The sequence below is a fragment of the Aotus nancymaae genome, unplaced genomic scaffold (assembly GCF_030222135.1).
Source record: "Aotus nancymaae isolate 86718 unplaced genomic scaffold, 86718_ANA_hifiasm-v0.15.2.pri h1tg000020l, whole genome shotgun sequence".
NCBI lineage: Eukaryota > Metazoa > Chordata > Mammalia > Primates > Aotidae > Aotus > Aotus nancymaae.
The window spans coordinates 33,989,367-34,008,355 of NW_026988432.1; the positions used below are offsets into that span (position 1 = coordinate 33,989,367).

The 18,989-nt window shown below is 33.0% G+C and overlaps 1 protein-coding gene across 1 annotated transcript; it reads left to right on the top strand.

Moving 5' to 3' along the window:
• Positions 1-6,758: 6,758 nt before the first annotated feature.
• On the top strand, positions 6,759-16,417 carry SYT4 (synaptotagmin 4). Its single transcript, XM_012440878.2, has 4 exons — positions 6,759-7,105; positions 9,907-10,721; positions 12,486-12,606; positions 13,678-16,417. The coding sequence occupies exons 1-4, from the start codon at positions 7,072-7,074 to the stop codon at positions 13,983-13,985; spliced, it is 1,278 nt and encodes a 425-aa protein (XP_012296301.1). The 5' UTR covers positions 6,759-7,071; the 3' UTR covers positions 13,986-16,417.
• The last annotated feature ends 2,572 nt before the right edge of the window (positions 16,418-18,989 follow it).

Sequence of the window (18,989 nt, forward strand, 5' to 3'; positions counted from 1 at the left end):
TCTGTGATCATTTTTCTTTTATTAGTCAACATTTGCCATCAGTGGATTTTCTCATTTTCCACTTCTCTAGAAACTTCTTTCTTTCACCTTGGTTTTTGCTGTCATTAAATTTTAAGATTGGCAGTCATTCTCTTTTAGCATTTTAAAGTTGCTATTCTACGGTCTTCAGACATCTGTCATCTCTAGTGAGGTGTCGGCTGAGTCTTATTGCTGCATTTTGAACGTTATTATCTCATTTTCTAATTGTTTTCAAGATTTTTTCTTTGCCTTTTGGTCTTAGTCATTTAACTATGAGGCTTTATGTGATTTTCTGTTAACCTTGCTTGGAATTTTTAGTGCCTTTTGAATATATGGACTGATCTTTTTCATTGGGTTGAGAAATTTCATTGTCATTTATTTTTCTTCAAATATTGCTTCTACCTCATTTTGTCTTTCCCTCACTTCTGAGTTGCCAGATTGTACTTCTGCTACCACTGTGTACCATGTTTCATTATATCTCTTAAACTGTTTTCTGAATTTTCCATACTTTCAGTGCTTCATTTTAGTCTGGATATTATCTATAGACTTTTCTTCTGGTTCACCAATCCTCTTTATTACTTTATTCAGTCTTCTGTTCATTATGTTCACTTATTTCTTATTTTGGACAAAACTGTATTTTCTAGGTCTAGCATGTTATTCTGAGCTTTCTAAATTCTAATTCTCTAGTCAATAACTTTATTTTATTTTCTCATCAATATTAATGACAGTTATCTATGTCATTACTCTATGGATCTATTTTTATTGCATATTTTCTCCTTGATATTTTTTAACTGTATGCTAGAAATTGTATATAAAAAATTGTAACAGCTATAGATGATATTATCTTTTTCAGAATGAGTTTGAATATCCCTGGTAGAATGACTTTGTGGGGAAATATATTACATTTATCCACTCAGGAACTAAGCTACATGGAGCCAGGGTTATAAGGCTCATTCTACTACTGATTTATCTGTTATCCTTGGTGTAGTTCTTCAGTAGTCTCAACTAGAGCCTGTGGAGATTACTAAGAGTTCTTATTATTGATGGACAATATGGCATATTTTGTACCCTCAGCACCACGAGTCAGCTGAAGCCATCATTTTGCTTTTTCAGTGACTTTCTGCTTAGCTTCTAAACCTCTCATCTGAAAGTTGAAAGTTGAAATACTGAGTATATGTCCTGGGTCTAAAAATCACTGAGGATGGCAACCATTTCTGTATCATCTTCCTTTTGAGGATTCCAGCCAGTTTTTTCCTAGCTCCCTAGGCATTTCCTAACTCTATTACTTCTTCAGTCCTATGAGATTGGTAAAATATCTACTGCATTTCTATTTTTTAGCCTGTTTCATTTTCTGATTTCTCCATTTTTTAAATATTTCTTTTAAGAATCAAAAAATTTCCTGAGAGGAAAAGTGACTTGCAACATGTCAGCTTACCTCTCTGTAGTTTCCCTTGTATTTTGGCCCTAGAAGCTTTAGTTGCTTCATCAATTCATAAATGCTGTAATACTAACTTTTTCAAACACATTTCATATGGCTTTCTAATTATTCTTGGCAGGTCTGCCACAAATAAAATCCATTATAACATAAATAGTATTTTTCCATAACTCTAATTCTCTCTTTAACGTAATATTTTATGATATCAGTATGTTGGAATATATAAGTATTTTAGATATAGATATAGGATTCAGAATTAAAGAATCCTAACTCAATTTATTCATTCATATTGCAGTGGACATTTATAGGTGGCCTTCAACTTCCTGCTGCCACAATACTGCCATGTATATTATCCACCATGGACCTCCTGACCCTGTGTAAAAGTTTCTCTGTTATTTACACGTGCTAGTGAGGAGATTGTTGGTTTATTGGTTTATTGGATGCACACATACATGCACAAACACACACACACTACTTCTTTCAATGGTGTTCTATATAATCATTGAAGATTATAGTTTCTTGATTTTTAGATCCATATCTTTTAATAGAATATTTTATATTTTAATATCTTCTCTCTTTTCTTAGACTTCCTAGTAATTCTACAATAAATATTTGAGGAAATACCTCTGTTCTCTAAGAGTTTCCATGTCTTGAAAATAACTTGAATTTTACAGTTTGAATTTAAAAAAATGATGGTAAAACTTTGTCATCCCAGAAAAAAAGCCCAAACCTCAATTAAAATGGTCTGTAAGTGGTTGGAAGAAGTAATAATCTCTGCAATTAGCAGTCATGTTGCTGTATATTTCTCATCAATATTTTTCACAATTTTGCTTTATGCATTTGATGGTAAGCTATTTGGAACATAAGCCTTAAAAACAGTTCCCTTTTTATTGTCGGTATATACTTTCACATTGTAAAATTGTGTATTTTATTTATTTTGATGTTTTATTCTTAACTTTTTTTTCCTGAGATGAGGTCTCACTCTGTCACCTAGGCTGAAGTGCAGGGAAGCCATCACGGCTCTCTGCAACCTTGGCCTCTTGGGCTCAGATGATCCTCCCACCTTCACCTCCCAAGTAGCTGGAACCAAAGGGCATGTCACCATACCCAAATATTTTTTGTAATTTTTGCAGAGACAGGGCTTTTCCACGTTGGCCAGGCTGGTCTGGAACTCCTGGGCTCAAACAGTCTGCCTACCTTGACCTCCAAAAGTGCTGGGATGAAAGGCATGCCACCAAGACTGGCCAATTTTATTCTTAACTTTTTAACTCAAACTTAATTTTTTCATTCCTCTATGTTTAATAAATCATTGTGCGTTCTGTTATTTAAGTATTTTGGCCACTTCACTTAACTACTTTTACTGTGAGCAGCATATGGTTAAACTTTATTTTTTAACTCTATGTAAGGCCTTTTACCTTGGAATTTGTAAATCTTCTATGCTTACTTAGATGATTAGATTTTACTCACTTTATCTGCTTGTTTTTCTTTTGTATTATTTTTATGATTCCTTTTAACCTTACTTTTGCTTCCTGTTTTTTGTTATATCTGTCTATTTTGTGCAAGACTATATATAATCCAGTAATTTTTTGAGCTTTTATCCATACCAATTTTACCAGGGTTTATGTTTTGAAAGTAAATATTGTCTAATAATAAAACATTTGTTACATCTCCATTACCTAAAATGAATAATTTAGTATACTTCTGCTCTGTCCAATTCCAGTTTTTTTAGTGATAATGGAAGGCTAGAGAGATCTTACTTAGGAATAGATTGAAAAAGGTGAGAGAGGAGCTAGCAAGAAACACCTTCAAGATAATCTGAAAGAAAAAAATCTTCTAGAATGGTTCTAGATCAAATTCTTGTTGAGATACCAAGACCTAGCAATTTGAGAAGTGGATTCAAAGGCCACAGTGTGAAGGCAGGCCTGAAACGTAAAAATAAAATGGAGACAGGAGTCATTTAAAAAATAGTACAGAGAAGATAAAAGACAAATAAGAATCTTGTGGAATATTGGGGGTTAGCATTAATGAAGGCCTTTGGTTTATCTTTTTGGGAATTGTTGTTATGTAGATCAAGGATATGTCAAGCTGACTTAAAAGACTTCACTAGAGATAGTCTTATAAGAATTTAAATCAGAAGAAATCCATGAGTGCTAATAAGTTAGAACTTCATAGTACAAATGAAACTTCAACTGATTCTTAAAGTATAAAGAATTTATAGGTAGATACAGGGAAAGAAGGAATGCAATCAGTGTAAGAATCATAAGGAATCCATAGTCAGGGAGAAAGGGTCAATAAGAGTATACTGAATAAGAGAGATGTGATGGCTGTAGAATAGTGCTGACCAGAGTTTGTAGAAAGTACAAGCCAAAAAAAAATGCATGTAATTATGATCTAAAAGTGTTTTTCTAGTTCTAGAGAAAAAGCTGTCAATTTCTTCTATAGTCTGTAAGCTCCATGAAGACAAAGATCATTTTATTTTCATTTTGACAAACATAAACCCCTCACTTAGCAAAAAATCTAGTGATACATGTTTAATATGTGTTGAAAGAAAATAAAAAAAGAATAATATAAGCTTTATTTATTTAGTGGTTTGGGTTCACTGTCATTTACAAACTATTAAACGCACATAGGAAATGCTGAATATGTTGAAGAAAAACAAATGTAGTAAAGGGATTTCTGTGATGCCAAATGAGGAGGCGTTTGTCTTGCAGGATTTTTACTTGGGTGTGCTTGTAATATAAATCTATTCCATTAGCATTAGAGCCAGGATTCATAATATAATAATAAGAAACAGTGAAACAATTATGCATTTCCCATTATGAGATACTTCAGTCTACTCCACCCACATACCAGTAAAATAATATTTTATTACTAATCTAGGAATTACTAAAAATTGCTGAAGATCATACTAATGTTTTCAAAACCTTTTGAAATTATCTTTTGCTTAGCATGAGGTTCTAAATACATTAACCATAATATTTTTTGAAGAAGGGAACAGAGAAAATATAGACTGAACAATGCTATTAATAAATAACATAAATAAACTGATAATTAAAAATCAAAATACATACTAATTAAATTAAATTATAAAATAAAAGCAATCATATAATTAGTCATCCATAGCTTTCAAATTAAACTGAATTTCTTAAAACTAAGTGTTCTGTTAATTGTTCCTCAAATTATAAATAGACATTTGTAATAGGGAAAAAAAAGGTAATGTAAAAGTTGAACCACTTTAACAGTGAAAGAATCATTCTGAAGTAAATACCGCCGCCTGCACAGAATGGTCTGTGTTTGCCAAAGCAAGAACTTGTTTGAGGCTGTGTGTTTTGGGTGGTAAAAAACTGGTTACCTAGCAACAACTCCTCCTCCCAAGTCTCCCCTGCTAGAGCAGTATTTTGCAGTCAGTGAATTGATAATTTGTTTGATGGATCTAAAAAGAATAATTCAATAATGTGGTAGGGTGTGAATCTCAATCATAAGAAACTTAAAGGTTTTTCTCTGTGTGGGGTCTGTCTGCTGCCCACTCCTCATCTGGTGTTGCTAGAAGCTTGTCTAAAGAGATTGGATAATAACTAAATTATTATTCATCAAATGAAAATGAGGGAAACTTCTGACATTTTAATTAATAACAGTTCTTTTCAGTTTGCTTATAAAGCAAGCAATGAAATAGTTACTAAGTTCATAATAGCATTAGCTCTGGGCAAAAGGTTATCAAGATGTGAGACAGCACAGGATGGGGTGGGTTCCATAGAAATAGAGTTTAAGCAATCTGTACAATTTACAGATAGTAACATTTTACCATCTGAAGGTAAAACTCATGAGACACTAATTTATATAGAACATATACATAAGGTATTTATGTTTATGACAAATGAGCTTAACCATATGTTAGCAATAACTTAGCTAGAAAATATACACTTTAGCAAACATCACACCATGTATTTGGTCTACCTATGATACACAACACAAATAAATGTCACTTATTCTTTAACTTAATGGATATTTATTTCTAGGGACAATCCCACCAGATGTATGCATGCATAATTGAGGAAATAGGTAATCTGAATAAAGTGAAATGATAAAGACAGAACCACAGACTCTGCCAGTGGAAAAATTAAATACAGCAAATTAGTTTGTGTGTTTTCATAGCATGAAGATATAAAGTTAAAAAAAAATCTGTTAGAGGAACACTCAAATGCCAAGTATGTGGGAGCAAATAGAAAGGCAAAGAAGAGACTGGCTTATAAAATTTTCCATGATGCAAAGAACTGAAGCCAATCTCTCCCCAGATACAGCCCTGATGCTTTGGGCTGCTGTTAGCCAATGTGCAGGAACCTGTCACTTGCACAGTAGCTTTCTGAGACTCACCCTATATCCCTTCTCCCACATCCCAGCACACACTGAATGTCATTTGCTTATTAACTCCAGAGCAAAGAATTTCTTTGCAGAGCAATAATTGACAGTTGGAGTTACAGCTTGACTTCTTTCCTTTGAAAAACTGCTAAGCATTTGTTTTAGAAAGGCACACTGTTCAGATTCAAATGAATCAGAATCTGACACCATATTGTTTCCAGTTTTTCACCTCCGAGAATATCATCAGTTTAGAAAAATGAATGATTTCCTTTGAAATAACTAATGTTATCAATGTTATTTTAGATGTTGGTCTGATTATTGTAACTATTTTGTACAAACGTATTAAAAGTCAGGTCTTTTAACCATAAATTTCATTTCAGAAGCAGTCTCATTATATGCAAAAGTTATAACTGAGAGAGTCTGAATATCCAAGGAATTATTCCCATTTGTTCCTAAGTACTTTAATTGGTCAAATATTAAAAGGAAGAGAGCTGACAGATCAGGAAGGAACAACAGTGCCAGCAAAATATTTAGACTAATAATTCATTAGAACATAAAGAACTGTAGTTGGACAACTATCATATTAAATGGATCAATTTGCAGTGGATTTTTCTAAATGTAATAAGTATTATATGTATAACATGTCAAAGAAAAAATTAAAAAGCAAGAAAATATGTTTTTGCATCTTAAAATGAGTCACTAGATACAGAAATTTCTCCTCTGTAGATTACGTTATTCTGATAACTCAGAAACATTTTTTTATTCATCTAGGTGATGAGGAGATTTTATATTAGGAACTGACAGAGATCAGTTTCCGGGGTCATCTCGGTGTGTCTCTGAGCCCCTACAAAACAGCAAAGCTAATCTCTAGTGGTCCAACAGTTAAAATAATTGGTGAGCGTGTGTTGAATCCTCAAGAGAGGAGGGAGGAAGCAAGAAGGAAAGCTTGAAGGGAGGAGGGGAGCGGGGCAGGTGCTGATTTCAGCCCTGTAGCGTCAGGATTGCGTCAATTCGGGTTCCAGCCACGTCTGGAGTCTCGGAGACGAGCTTCTCAGAAGAGCCAAAACAGGAACAGAGGTGGCAAATCACTGTGCGAGGGCGAGTGGACCTCCCTCTTTGCCTCCTCCCTGTTGCGGGAGCTGGTCCCCTGGGCTCTGCGCTGTTGTTTTCAGCGCTCGAAAAGCCGGCGCTTCAGATCCAGGCAAGTGATTCCAGCCAGGCAGTTTTCCCTTCAGCACCTCGGACAGAACACGCAGTAAAAAATGGCTCCGATCACCACCAGCCGGGAAGAATTTGGTAAGCAAGTTACTGAACTTATGACTGCGGTTGTTCCTTGAATACTCTGGGGTGGGCTGTTTATTCCTTTATTTTTTCCCTGGTTGTTGAATACAAATTTCCTAGGTAGTTAATTTAAAAGGAAAATGAGAATAGCAAACAGGCAAATGTGGCTTATTACTGTGGCTTCTCTCCCTTCCTTGCTATCTCTCTCCTTAAAATTGTCTTCTGTTAGGGAGAATTTACCCTCAAGAAGTTCTCAAATTTTCAGGTACCTCTGTATATAGCAGCATGCACTGAGTAAAGAAAAAGGGGTCTGTTTTTCCCATCTTGGTTTCATCTAGTTTGTAGGTGATTCTTATTTGTAGGTAAATCTATATTTTATTAGGAGAAGATAAATAGATCTCTGGTTACATCGAGGTTTGATCTTGGTTAAAAAAAGCAACTTGTCTATTGGGGTTTGGCAATGCATATTTCATTACAGGGTGTACCATAAGGATGTTTTTCTCTGCTATGATTTTCTTGTATCTTTGAAATATGTTGCTAGTGAAAGACAGAATCATATGGTAGCAGAGTTAAAGAGACTTTCAAAATGAACTGGCTCAGCCCATTTCATTTCCCTGCTGAGCTAACCTGAAGCTCAGAGAGATGAGGGAAGTATTGCAGGTTGCACAATTAGCTAAAAGCTACTTGAATTAGGGATCCAATTTTCCATTTCAGTTTCCCTTTTTTTACACCAAGTTTTTGGTTTTAGTACATAAAATTAGATGTACTTCTTACAATAAAAAAGTACTATTTTTAGATCCCAGTATATTCCAAAGGCAAAAAGTCAGAATTTTACTTACAAGTATTTATTAAATCATGAAATTTCATAGAAGTTTGTGAAGAGGAGTGATATCTATAGACGTGTGATAATTGTTATTAATCTGAGTGAAATAACTATGATCTTTGCTTTCAGTATTGTAAGACTTTATCAGTAGAGAATACATAGAGAGTACATAAGTGTTTCCATGTTATACAAAATGTTTACCATTTGACATAAATACTAAATAGGGACAATTTGTGATACTATATTCAAAAATGAATTTCTTTCCCAGCCTTCCATTTGGGTTATTGGGTTTATTTTGTTATGACTTTGGTTCCCAGTTCTTCATTAGAAACCTGAATGATTTTCTAATACAGAGGAATTTTTAGAGACTGTTCTAGTGAAAATATGTTCTAGCATGGACTATCAGTCTACTTAGAAAAGAAATGATTTTCTACTGTTTTTATTGTTCTTACTTTGGCTAAAGATCTGTCTCAGTTCATGACTTTGCTTTGGCTCCCTGGCCTTGGATTATTATAGTCCAGGAATGTGGGTGCATTTTTTTTTCACAAAGACTTGAATAGAAGGAAAAACTGAAAAGCTGATACTAAGTTTAGCTGATTATCTTTAGCTCTTGCTTTATCTGTAGTAGTCACTGTTTTACATGATTCAGTTTCTGTACTTTAAAATACAGGATTTTTATTGTATTTTTTCTTCAGTTTTTTTTTTTGTCTTTTCTTAACCTTACATTCTTTGAGTTCAGTTTTGTTATTACGAAGTAGATTGGCAGAAGATTTAGGGGGATGGGGAAGGAAAGTAACAAAAGATAGGTCTTCTTGTGGTTATTTAGAAAAGTTTTAACCCTTTCTGGACTGAAACTTTCAACTTTATTATTTGCTAGTTAGAATAAAAAGCATATTGCAATGGAACTAAATGTATATAATATTACAGTAGTTATATTCACTTTGATTGTATTAAGCATTGACTCTATTGATTCACTATGTACAGATGTAGTAATACTGCATTTACTTCCACAGTGTAACTATTTGTTCAAGAAATATGCTTACATATAAAATAGGATAAACCTTAAGCATAATTAGTATTACCTAGTGTCAGTAATTTAATGAGCCATCATTTGAGAAAATAATGACAATTTCAGTTTGATTATCATTTGCTATGCCATGTGCTAGGGGAAAACACAGTTATAGATAAAATTGAAGTCTAAATCTCACTGTTCTCATTACATGTCAAGGAATGCTGATTCACTTATAATCACTGTTCTGTTTTTATCTTATTTAAGTTTAATTAATTTATACTTTGTATAATTCGGTGTTTGAGAAATTTTGGGTTGTCATAAAAGTGAATGGTAGTATTATAGGTTACATAATATTGGTACCCTGTTGCTCTTCTGTTTTTGTTTTTTCTCTAATATATGTATATTTTTTACCACTGTTTCACAATGGGGATAAAAATTTTTAATGAGTTTGTGGCAATGGTAAATACTGTTTCACAATTTCCTAAAATTAAATGAACCACTGAGTTCCTAAATGTTTGCTGCTTGAATTCTTTGTACATAAAGAACTACTTAGAATTCCAGTAAGAAATGATGCTCTGGAAAGCCTCAAAATGACAATTAAAAAATAATGAAATTAGTACTGATCCATCATACTGTAGTTGCCTGCTGTTGTCTGAGGAAAGGAAGATAAGTCAGAGTCATTAAGCATTCCTCCGTATCTGATTCAGGACCATTTTCATCTTTTCATTTCATAATGAAAAACTACTGAAATGAAAGAGTTTCTACCAAACTTTATGTTTTTGTTTTTGTTTTTTTTCCTGTGGGGATCTATTTACACCTGAAATTACTGTGAAATATGTGCTTAACTCATACCTAGAACAGTTGGAAAGTAATTCAATCTATCCAACCTATAACAATTGCCAGCTCTATTAGGCTTTTCAAAAGGCTCTTATCTCCGGCTCTGCTTCTTTAATGTATATCATTGGTCATTTGATTTTTCAGATGAAATCCCCACAGTGGTGGGGATCTTCAGTGCATTTGGCCTGGTCTTCACAGTCTCTCTCTTTGCATGGATATGCTGTCAGAGAAAATCATCCAAGTCTAACAAGACTCCTCCATACAAGTTTGTGCATGTGCTTAAGGGAGTTGACATTTACCCTGAAAACCTAAATAGCAAAAAGAAGTTTGGAGCAGATGACAAAAATGAAGTAAAGAATAAACCAGCTGTGCCAAAGAATTCATTACATCTGGATCTTGAAAAGAGAGATCTCAATGGCAATTTTCCCAAAACCAACCTCAAAGCTGGCAGCCCTTCTGATGCGGAGAATGCAACCCCGAAGCTCATTTTAGAAGGGGAAAAAGAGGCAGTTTCCCCTGATAGTTTAAAGTCCAGCACTTCCCTTTCTTCAGAAGAGAAAGAAGAGAAGCTGGGAACGCTCTTCTTCTCCTTAGAATACAACTTCGAGAGAAAAGCATTTGTGGTCAATATAAAGGAAGCCCGTGGCTTGCCAGCCATGGATGAGCAGTCGATGACCTCTGACCCATATATCAAAATGACGATCCTCCCAGAGAAGAAGCATAAAGTGAAAACTAGAGTGCTGAGAAAAACCTTGGATCCAGCTTTTGATGAAACCTTTACATTCTATGGGATCCCCTATACCCAAATCCAAGAATTGGCCTTGCACTTCACAATTTTGAGTTTTGATAGGTTTTCAAGAGATGATATCATTGGGGAAGTTCTCATTCCTCTATCGGGAATTGAATTATCTGAAGGAAAAATGTTAATGAACAGAGAGATCATCAAAAGAAATGTTAGGGTAATTTATTTTCAGTGCTTAATGTTTTTATAAACAATCTTTTATGTAGCTTTTTTTGTGTCTAAGGAATTTTCATTAATATGATAAGCTTGTACATGTCATCCTTACCATGTTTAATTACTATTAATTATAATCAAATGGAGAGCAAGGGAATAGAACAGACAAAATAAAATTTAATCTATAACTGAAATACTCAAATTGTTTTAATGACATAAAGTAAATAGACATTCTTTATAGAAGGATATTTAGGTATCACATATAAATTTGTTAATCTCAATTATAAATATTTTGACAGACACTGCTACTTTAATATACAGGTGAATATTTCTTATTCATAATCAAGTTAACAAAGAGGTTTCAAGGTCAGCATAATTGAATTTAAAATTGAAATATAAAATTAAATCAATTCTTCCTGAGGATTTGGAAATTGTATTGACTTTCATGGAATTGCTTTTCAAGGAGGAGGTATCACATCATATTCAATTATAAATGTCAATCTCTAAATTGTATACTAGGAAGTGAGTTCCTCTGCTTTTGTAGTTATACTACTCTAGTAGTTTTGGGTTTATTAAAAATAATAAGATATCATTAAACAAATTTAACCCATTTTCACTTTAAATTTGAAAATTGATTTCAATAGTGGTATTTCAGAATAATTTCTCTCTATAATAGAATGATTTATAAAAATCAATAAATATGCTACTTTATTTTTTTTAACCACATAGTGTTTTACAGCTGAAAATAACTTGACAGCTCATTTTGACTGTATCCTCTCATTGAAATTAATGAAGGTCAAGGTTCAGAGACATTCCACAGCTTGTTTGAGACATCTGGCTGGCTTAGTGGCACAGTGTGAATAAGGATTTGTCTCCTACCTTGATTCTCCTTAGAGTGCTTACTCATATAGCTGATCCATGTTAGCTTTTGTATAAATATATTGCACTTTAGTTTTGTGTCAGCCATCATTCTAGTTACAAAAAAAATCCAAGTTAATATCTTGTTACTTTCAGTCAAAAATTTTACTTTGAATTATCGGATGTCTTACCCATTGTCTTTAAAGTACAAATAAAATCTAAGTAGCATCAAAAGAAGGATGCTATGATACTGTCCAAAAACAATGTATTAAAAATTCAGAATCAATTCTCTCCAATACTTGAAATCAAATCATTCCTTGGCTTAAATAGAAACTTGCTGTTGGGAAAGAGGCAGAGAATTTTAACTCCATTATACCTTTGGGCTAGGAAGGTAGTTGGGATCCAAATAAATCTCATTTGTTCTAAATTCAAATTTCAATATGTCAGTGCTAAAGAATTTGAAATCAAATCAAACTTATCTAATTATTTGCATGAGTATATATAGAGTCATTTGACCCTACACATACTCATGCAAAGACTTAGGTAAACTTTATTACTATTAATAACTTTCAAAAGTAGAAGTGTTATTAAAAAGCAAAAATCAAAAATAATTCTGTGTAAGATATAATTTAAATATCCTTTAAACATTGCTAAGTGATGGGTGTGGCCAATTTATTGCAAAGTGAAACATTCTGTAGTACCCAATAGGACCACAAGATGGCAGGCAGTTGTTTTTCAAGCAGTGATGATACTGCACAAAAAGCTTTTACTTTGATTCCTTAGCATATTAAAATAAAAATAACCAAGAAGATTACACTTAAATGACAATGCTATTTAAACTTGAATGAAAGTGCAAACTTCAAAGCTAAAAAATAATAGAAATACTTATATTACATTTCTCTTTCTTTAGAAGTCTTCAGGAAGGGGTGAGTTACTGATCTCTCTCTGCTATCAGTCCACGACAAATACTCTAACCGTGGTTGTTTTAAAAGCTAGACATCTGCCTAAATCTGATGTGTCCGGACTTTCAGGTAAGAATGCTTCTGAAATACTCAGGTTCATTGTATGAGTGGAATGTATTTTACTGCAAATGAGCCCACCACCTACTCTTACTCTTCTCTTGTTTTATCTTTCCTCTAATTCCTTATGTATCTGCTTTAAAAATTAGCTTTTAGTTTTGTGACTAACTTTACAAAAACTAAGCAAAACACCAATTTTTTATTGTATAGTGCAATGAAAAACAAAATAAGCTATGGTTTAAAATTACCTGAGTTCAAGTCCTAATTTCATCCCTTAGCAAAATATTATTGGGTATGTTTCTTAAACACTGTAGAAACTGGAAATAATGCTATTCATCTTGACAGGCATTGTGAGAGCTAGAAATATGTACTTCTTTAAATATCATCTAATATTATTATTATTATTTAATGATGGGAGTTGAAAACATGGTCTTTAAAGATTAGATTAGGAAGCTGAAATTGACTTGTATGCTGCCATCAGAAAAAGGCAAAAGTAACTGTGATAAAATAACATTAACTTAAAATCCACATATTATCAATGACACAGAGAAGCTCAACACTGGGAAACAGAAAGCAAATCCAGCCTGTGACTAAAGAAATTCAGTAAAGTTAAAACTAAAAAGACCATTGCCATTGTGGTCTCTACATCCTCATTAGTTGGAAAAAGCAGCCAAAAGTCAGGGAAATAGAGACTTACCCAAAGTCATACAAGTCAATAAACCTAGATGTTGTCTAATATATATAATTTCCTTCTACCCTATTTTCTACACTAAGTTATTGGTAATCAGAATGAGTCCATAGAACATTTTATTTTCTCTCCTTTTGTGTTACCTCTTTTCCTACCATTATTTTTTTCCTATTTTCTGATTTAGAACAGTTTTCTCTTATTTTGCATATTCTTCCTTATTTTCAATTCTGTTGACAAAAGAAAAGTCAAGCTTTATCCATATTTCCCTTTGTTCTGACTTATTTTCATGGTAACCACATTTCATTGGCATGCCATGATCTCTAAGGGCACTGTTATGTTGATATCAACTCTCTAGCCCAGTTCCCCATTGTAATGCCTGTTATGTTCTATTGCAGATCCCTATGTCAAAGTGAACCTGTACCATGCCAAAAAGAGAATCTCCAAGAAGAAGACTCATGTGAAGAAATGCACCCCCAATGCAGTGTTCAATGAGCTGTTTGTCTTTGATATTCCTTGTGAGGGTCTTGAAGATATAAGTGTTGAATTTTTGGTTTTGGATTCTGAAAGGGGGTCCCGAAATGAGGTGATCGGGCAGTTAGTCTTGGGTGCAGCAGCAGAAGGAACTGGTGGAGAGCACTGGAAAGAGATCTGTGACTACCCCAGGAGACAAATTGCCAAGTGGCATGTGCTCTGTGATGGTTAGCATCCTAGCTGTAAGTTGGAACTTAAAGATTTTTACTAGGCAAGGAGAAATTTTCTTTCTTTCCATATTGGATTGCAAGCTTGTGAAACCAAGCTATCTTTTTTTGTTGTTGTTGTTATAAATGGATTGAATTAGTAGACCAGGAAGTAACTTCAAATGGGTATCATGATAATTTCCCTATTAGAAGAGTTGGATAAATTTTCATAAGATACTCAATTTTTCCTTCAGGTTACCAGTGATATAAATAGGAATAGTCAGACATTTTGTGAATTCTGTGCCAGAATCCCAAATTATAAATGTGACAATCTCATTGGAACATGTCACAAAAAGTTCATGTGATTGTTAAGATTTAAAAATAAAAAGTATGCCTTGCCTTGTGAAAATTTATCCATTTATCTTCAGGTTGGGGAAATCAATTTTTCTTTAAATCCAAAGATATTAAAGAAATGTTCTCTAGTTTGTATTTATTAATTATGTCATGTGCAAATGGTTGTCCTGCATACAAAAGTATCTGGTCATTTCAGTTTGGTTTGTAATTATTTGATGCAATTTTATCATAAGAGTAACAGATTCATTTCAAAAGGACAGTGAACAAGCTGAGAAATTATTTTATCAAAGGGCTGAGTTGAGAACACTGTGGCTGAAATATGATTTTTCTTCCCCCTAAGGTTACATGTGAGTCTAAATTTTGTAAAATATAACCTCACATAAGAACCATGGCCTTGGATTATTCACTGCCTGTCACAAGCCTCAGTGTGGCCTGAGAAACCCCTATGTACCTTCGTGAAGTTGTTGAATTAGTTAGTTGATAAAGAAAGAAATTTCAAAAAGAAATCCTGTTAGAAGCGCAATTTTCTTATAGGAAATATGTACAGTGTGCAAGTGTACTTTTAGGGTCACCGTTTGTAGCCAGAGTGGACATGGCCACTTACATCTTCATTTAACTTATTGTTCCCCAGAAAAGACTAAGATACTACTTGAAAAGACTGTGAAGTTTTTTTACATTGCCAGATAAAAAGTGTTACTTAACCAATAAACAAATGTAAGACTACAAAATTGTTCAAGAGAAATTCTAATATAATTTACATATGTTCGCAGAAAATAAACTTAGGCTGTCAAATTGGCACAACACAGAATGTGTTTCACTATCTTTTCTAGGCTAATTTGTCTTGAGCTGTTGTCTATAGAGCAGTTTACAGACTTGTGTCTTGTATCATTTTCCATTGCCAGGATTCTGAAATTCATTCTGAACCTGTTAGATTAAGTACCTTGTGATTATTTGGAAAGAATTAACTTGAGAGTTATGTCACTATATTTGAGTTTTTAGAGGAGTATGAGTGGAACTTGAGTACAGTTGAATTATTAAATATGCAAGTTAGAAATTAAGTCTACTGAAAAATTTACAATTTGAGTCAGGTTTTGTGTCAGTACTTTAGCAGTTTTTGAGAATGTGTTTGATATCACAGTGTTTGTAAATTCTATGAAAAATGCATTTTCCAAACAACTTATACATGCTTTTTATGACTATGCCTAATGTAAAGAAAATGTATTACATTCTGTATGTACAAAGATTAAAAGTCAACCTCTTTTTGTGCTTTAAAATGACTTTGGGATTAAACAAGCATATTTCCCAATCATTGTCTTCATTTCACTACAAAGTCACCTCATAGCATCTTACTCCACTCAGCATTTCTGTGAAAGCAACATGAAATGAACTGTAGTTGGTGTGTAGTTTGGGGAACTTAAATGGCCTTTTTATGTATATGCTTTTGGTATCATGGGCCATGGAACAGAATATATTTTGGACCTCTGAAAAGTTGTAAGGGGCCAATTCTAAGTATTCTCACAGCAGCCAGAAGTTAATGGTGGTAGCAGGTGAGGTGTGGTTGTTGGAAGAGGGTGATTTTTTTTTTAACATGGAGCAATGAAACCAACAACAAACACTTTTAAAATTAAAATGGAAAATTTGTAAATAGTTTTTAGCTTTTAAAATTTAAAGTGTTTTTGAGTGTGAAAAGTTGAGTGAAACTATTTGCAACTGGTTTTAAGAAAGAAGAAATACAACAAAGGAATTGAAACAGGCAGGGAGATCTTAATACATAATCTCATCATTTTTGAAAATTGTACTGTTTTAGAATGTATTACAATATCAATGTGAATATCTTGAATCCTGTTACAAATCCTGCACTGTATTAAACATGTAAATTAATTGTTTGTCTGATTAGCAAATCTCACCACCCAAATGGGGAGGTATACATGTTTGAAGAACTGTGTAACTCAGTAATTGACTTGTTCTGATGTAACTCAATAGAAGTGTTTTGGAAGGAAGCATGGTGTACGAGACAGTGTCTGTTCTTTTGTGCCAGCTCTGTATGATGTTTGTAAGACCATGTTTGTAAGACATGAATAAATTGCTGCTTTTGCCCAACCCATTTCAATGCAGACTTTCTGCCAATGGACTCTGTAATAAGGCTTCTCTTATTGCTCACTGAATTTTCAAGTTTCGCTAGTGGATCTCCTTGTACAGGTTAGTGAACATTAGTTACTGAGCACAGAAATCCTTAATACACCTTTAAAACAATCTTCATAATGATCATCAGGAGCAGATATCATTATCCCTATTATATCATTATCCTTACTATACAAAAGCAAAACTTGAGGATCAAGGAGCATAGGCAATTGACTCAAGTAGGAATAAATAGTGCTCGAGAAGATATCATGGTCTGCCCTGCCCTTTCCTCTCTACCATTCCACTCTCCTCAAGGGGACCTCATCAACTCACTCTGCTAGGTTCTTAGGCTCATTCCCATATTCTTTGACCTTTTTCTAAATTTTATTCACTTTTCTATATTTCATTTCCTTTTCTCCCCGCTATTTTCAAACACCTTTCTTTACTCTTCTATTTATTTTCCTTTATCTCGTTTCTTATTTTAACATCTTTCATTATCTACTTTGTATCACTGCTTTTCTTTTCTTTTTTAATTTTTTTTTACATTCTGAGAAATATTTGACTAATAAAATTATGTGGACCTGGATGTCTCAGATGTCTTATTTTTTTCTTTAAGAAGGAGGGAAAAACTACCAGAACATCTATAATATATTATATCACCATTAGACACCAGCTAAGGTAAATGGTAACAACAGGACCCACTACCTAGAGAATCAGACATTTTTCACAGCTCTAGTCTTTACAGAAATATTTTATGCTAATTATACACTTAAAAAATGGTCTTGCAAGTGGAATAAAACTAAAATTTATTGCTAATTTATTTTGTTTCAAATTGTACTAATTGTAGTAAGAGTGTATTAATTGTAGTAATAGTACACAGCTATGTTAAAAGAGTCATTGTATTTTAGAATTCAAATATATTTTAAGAAAACTTACTTGCCAAAAGCAACTAGAGATATGGAGGAGAATTTCCAAGGAAAGTGGACGTTAGGGAAATGCTAACTAAAACCACAATAAGATAACCTGCGCAACAATTACAGTAACACAAATTAAAGTTTGAGAATGCCAAGGGATGGTAAGGATATGGAGGAAATGGATCCCTCATACACTGCTGTTAAGAATAGCACGTCCACTGCTTCAGGAAGTAAGTTGTAATTTTCATAAGAAGTAAAAAACATGCCTATTCCATGACCCAGTCATTTTGCTCCTAAGTATTTACTTAAGACAAATGAATGCATATATTTACACAAAGACTTGTACATTAATTTTCATAGCAGCTTTATTTGTAATAGTTAAAAACTAGAATCAAGTCAAACGTTCATCAACAAATGAATGAACAAGTAAATTGTGGTATATTTACATAATGGTATATTTGTTGGCAATAAAAGTGAATGACTTCATCATACATACAACAAGTACCAAAATATACATACAGCAAGTGTGAAAGCATACCAAATTGTATGCTTTAATTGTGTGCAATTTATTATATGTAAATTAAACCTCAATAAAGCCTTTTAAAGGGAAAAAGAAGTCAACTATAACCAAACTAAAAAAAGAAAACATTACTAATATCACCATCAAAAAATATCATTCCTAAAAATTAGTAATATTATATAACATACTCTAAGAGCAGTTCTTTTTGTTCTTAGGGTACATCATCCTAAGAACGGTTAAATACGTGCAAAATGTTATATTTTATATAATGCTAAATATATTACATTTTAAAGTCATTTGAGTTAATTCCTGTGTATTTATGCCATCAACTCATTCATTTAAGTACATCTATTGTTTGTTTTTTATTTCTCCTTAAAAAAAATTCTTTTTAAATTCAGTTCTATTTTATGGTCATGAATTTTTTTCATTTTTCTAAAGTCAAATTTTTAACAAAAAAGTATTAACTAAAGCTTATCTTCTATTCATACACTCAGGCTGTTCCCTTCTCTCCTATACTTTTAAAAGTTTGGGGTTTATTCTTCTAATTTCAAACATAAATAAATATGAGTGTGTGTGTATTTACATATGCCTCTTTATTAGATGAATGAAAACATGAAATACATGTTTTTTTCTGCTTTATATTTATACTTAACAATGTATTCTGGAAATAAGTCCCCAATTGCATATAGGGATAGTCTTTATTCCTTTATAAAGCTGTACAGTACTCTCTTAAAGCATCAATTTTAAAAGCATCATGGTTTAATTTTAAAGACCATCATAAGAAAATAAAATTTATTGATCTTTACATTTTCATAGTAGCTAAGTCAGGGTTTTGTATATAGTAAGATCAGTGAATATTTATTTAGTTAATGAAAGTTTGAGACACTATAAATGTCATATTTTAATCAAATTTAGAAAAAGTATTAGAAAAAATATTTACTCCACATGATTCAGAGAGAAAAGGGAGGAGCTTACTGCAAGGATTGCCTTAGCTTCTGTTATAGTCATATGTCATTTATCCAGTGGAGAATCCATAGAATTCATAATGATATATAATCCTTGGATGAGAGATAAGCCTAGTTCTCATTCTAAAATCATTTACCAATCCAGGTTGCAGAGAG

Excerpts from the sequence above, each read along its gene's own strand:
- SYT4 (XM_012440878.2), top strand. The coding sequence starts at position 7,072 with ATGGCTCCGATCACCACCAGCCGGGAAGAATTTG. Across the intron at positions 7,106-9,906 it reads CACCAGCCGGGAAGAATTTG|ATGAAATCCCCACAGTGGTG; the intron begins GTAAGCAAGTTA and ends TTGATTTTTCAG. Across the intron at positions 10,722-12,485 it reads TCATCAAAAGAAATGTTAGG|AAGTCTTCAGGAAGGGGTGA; the intron begins GTAATTTATTTT and ends CTCTTTCTTTAG.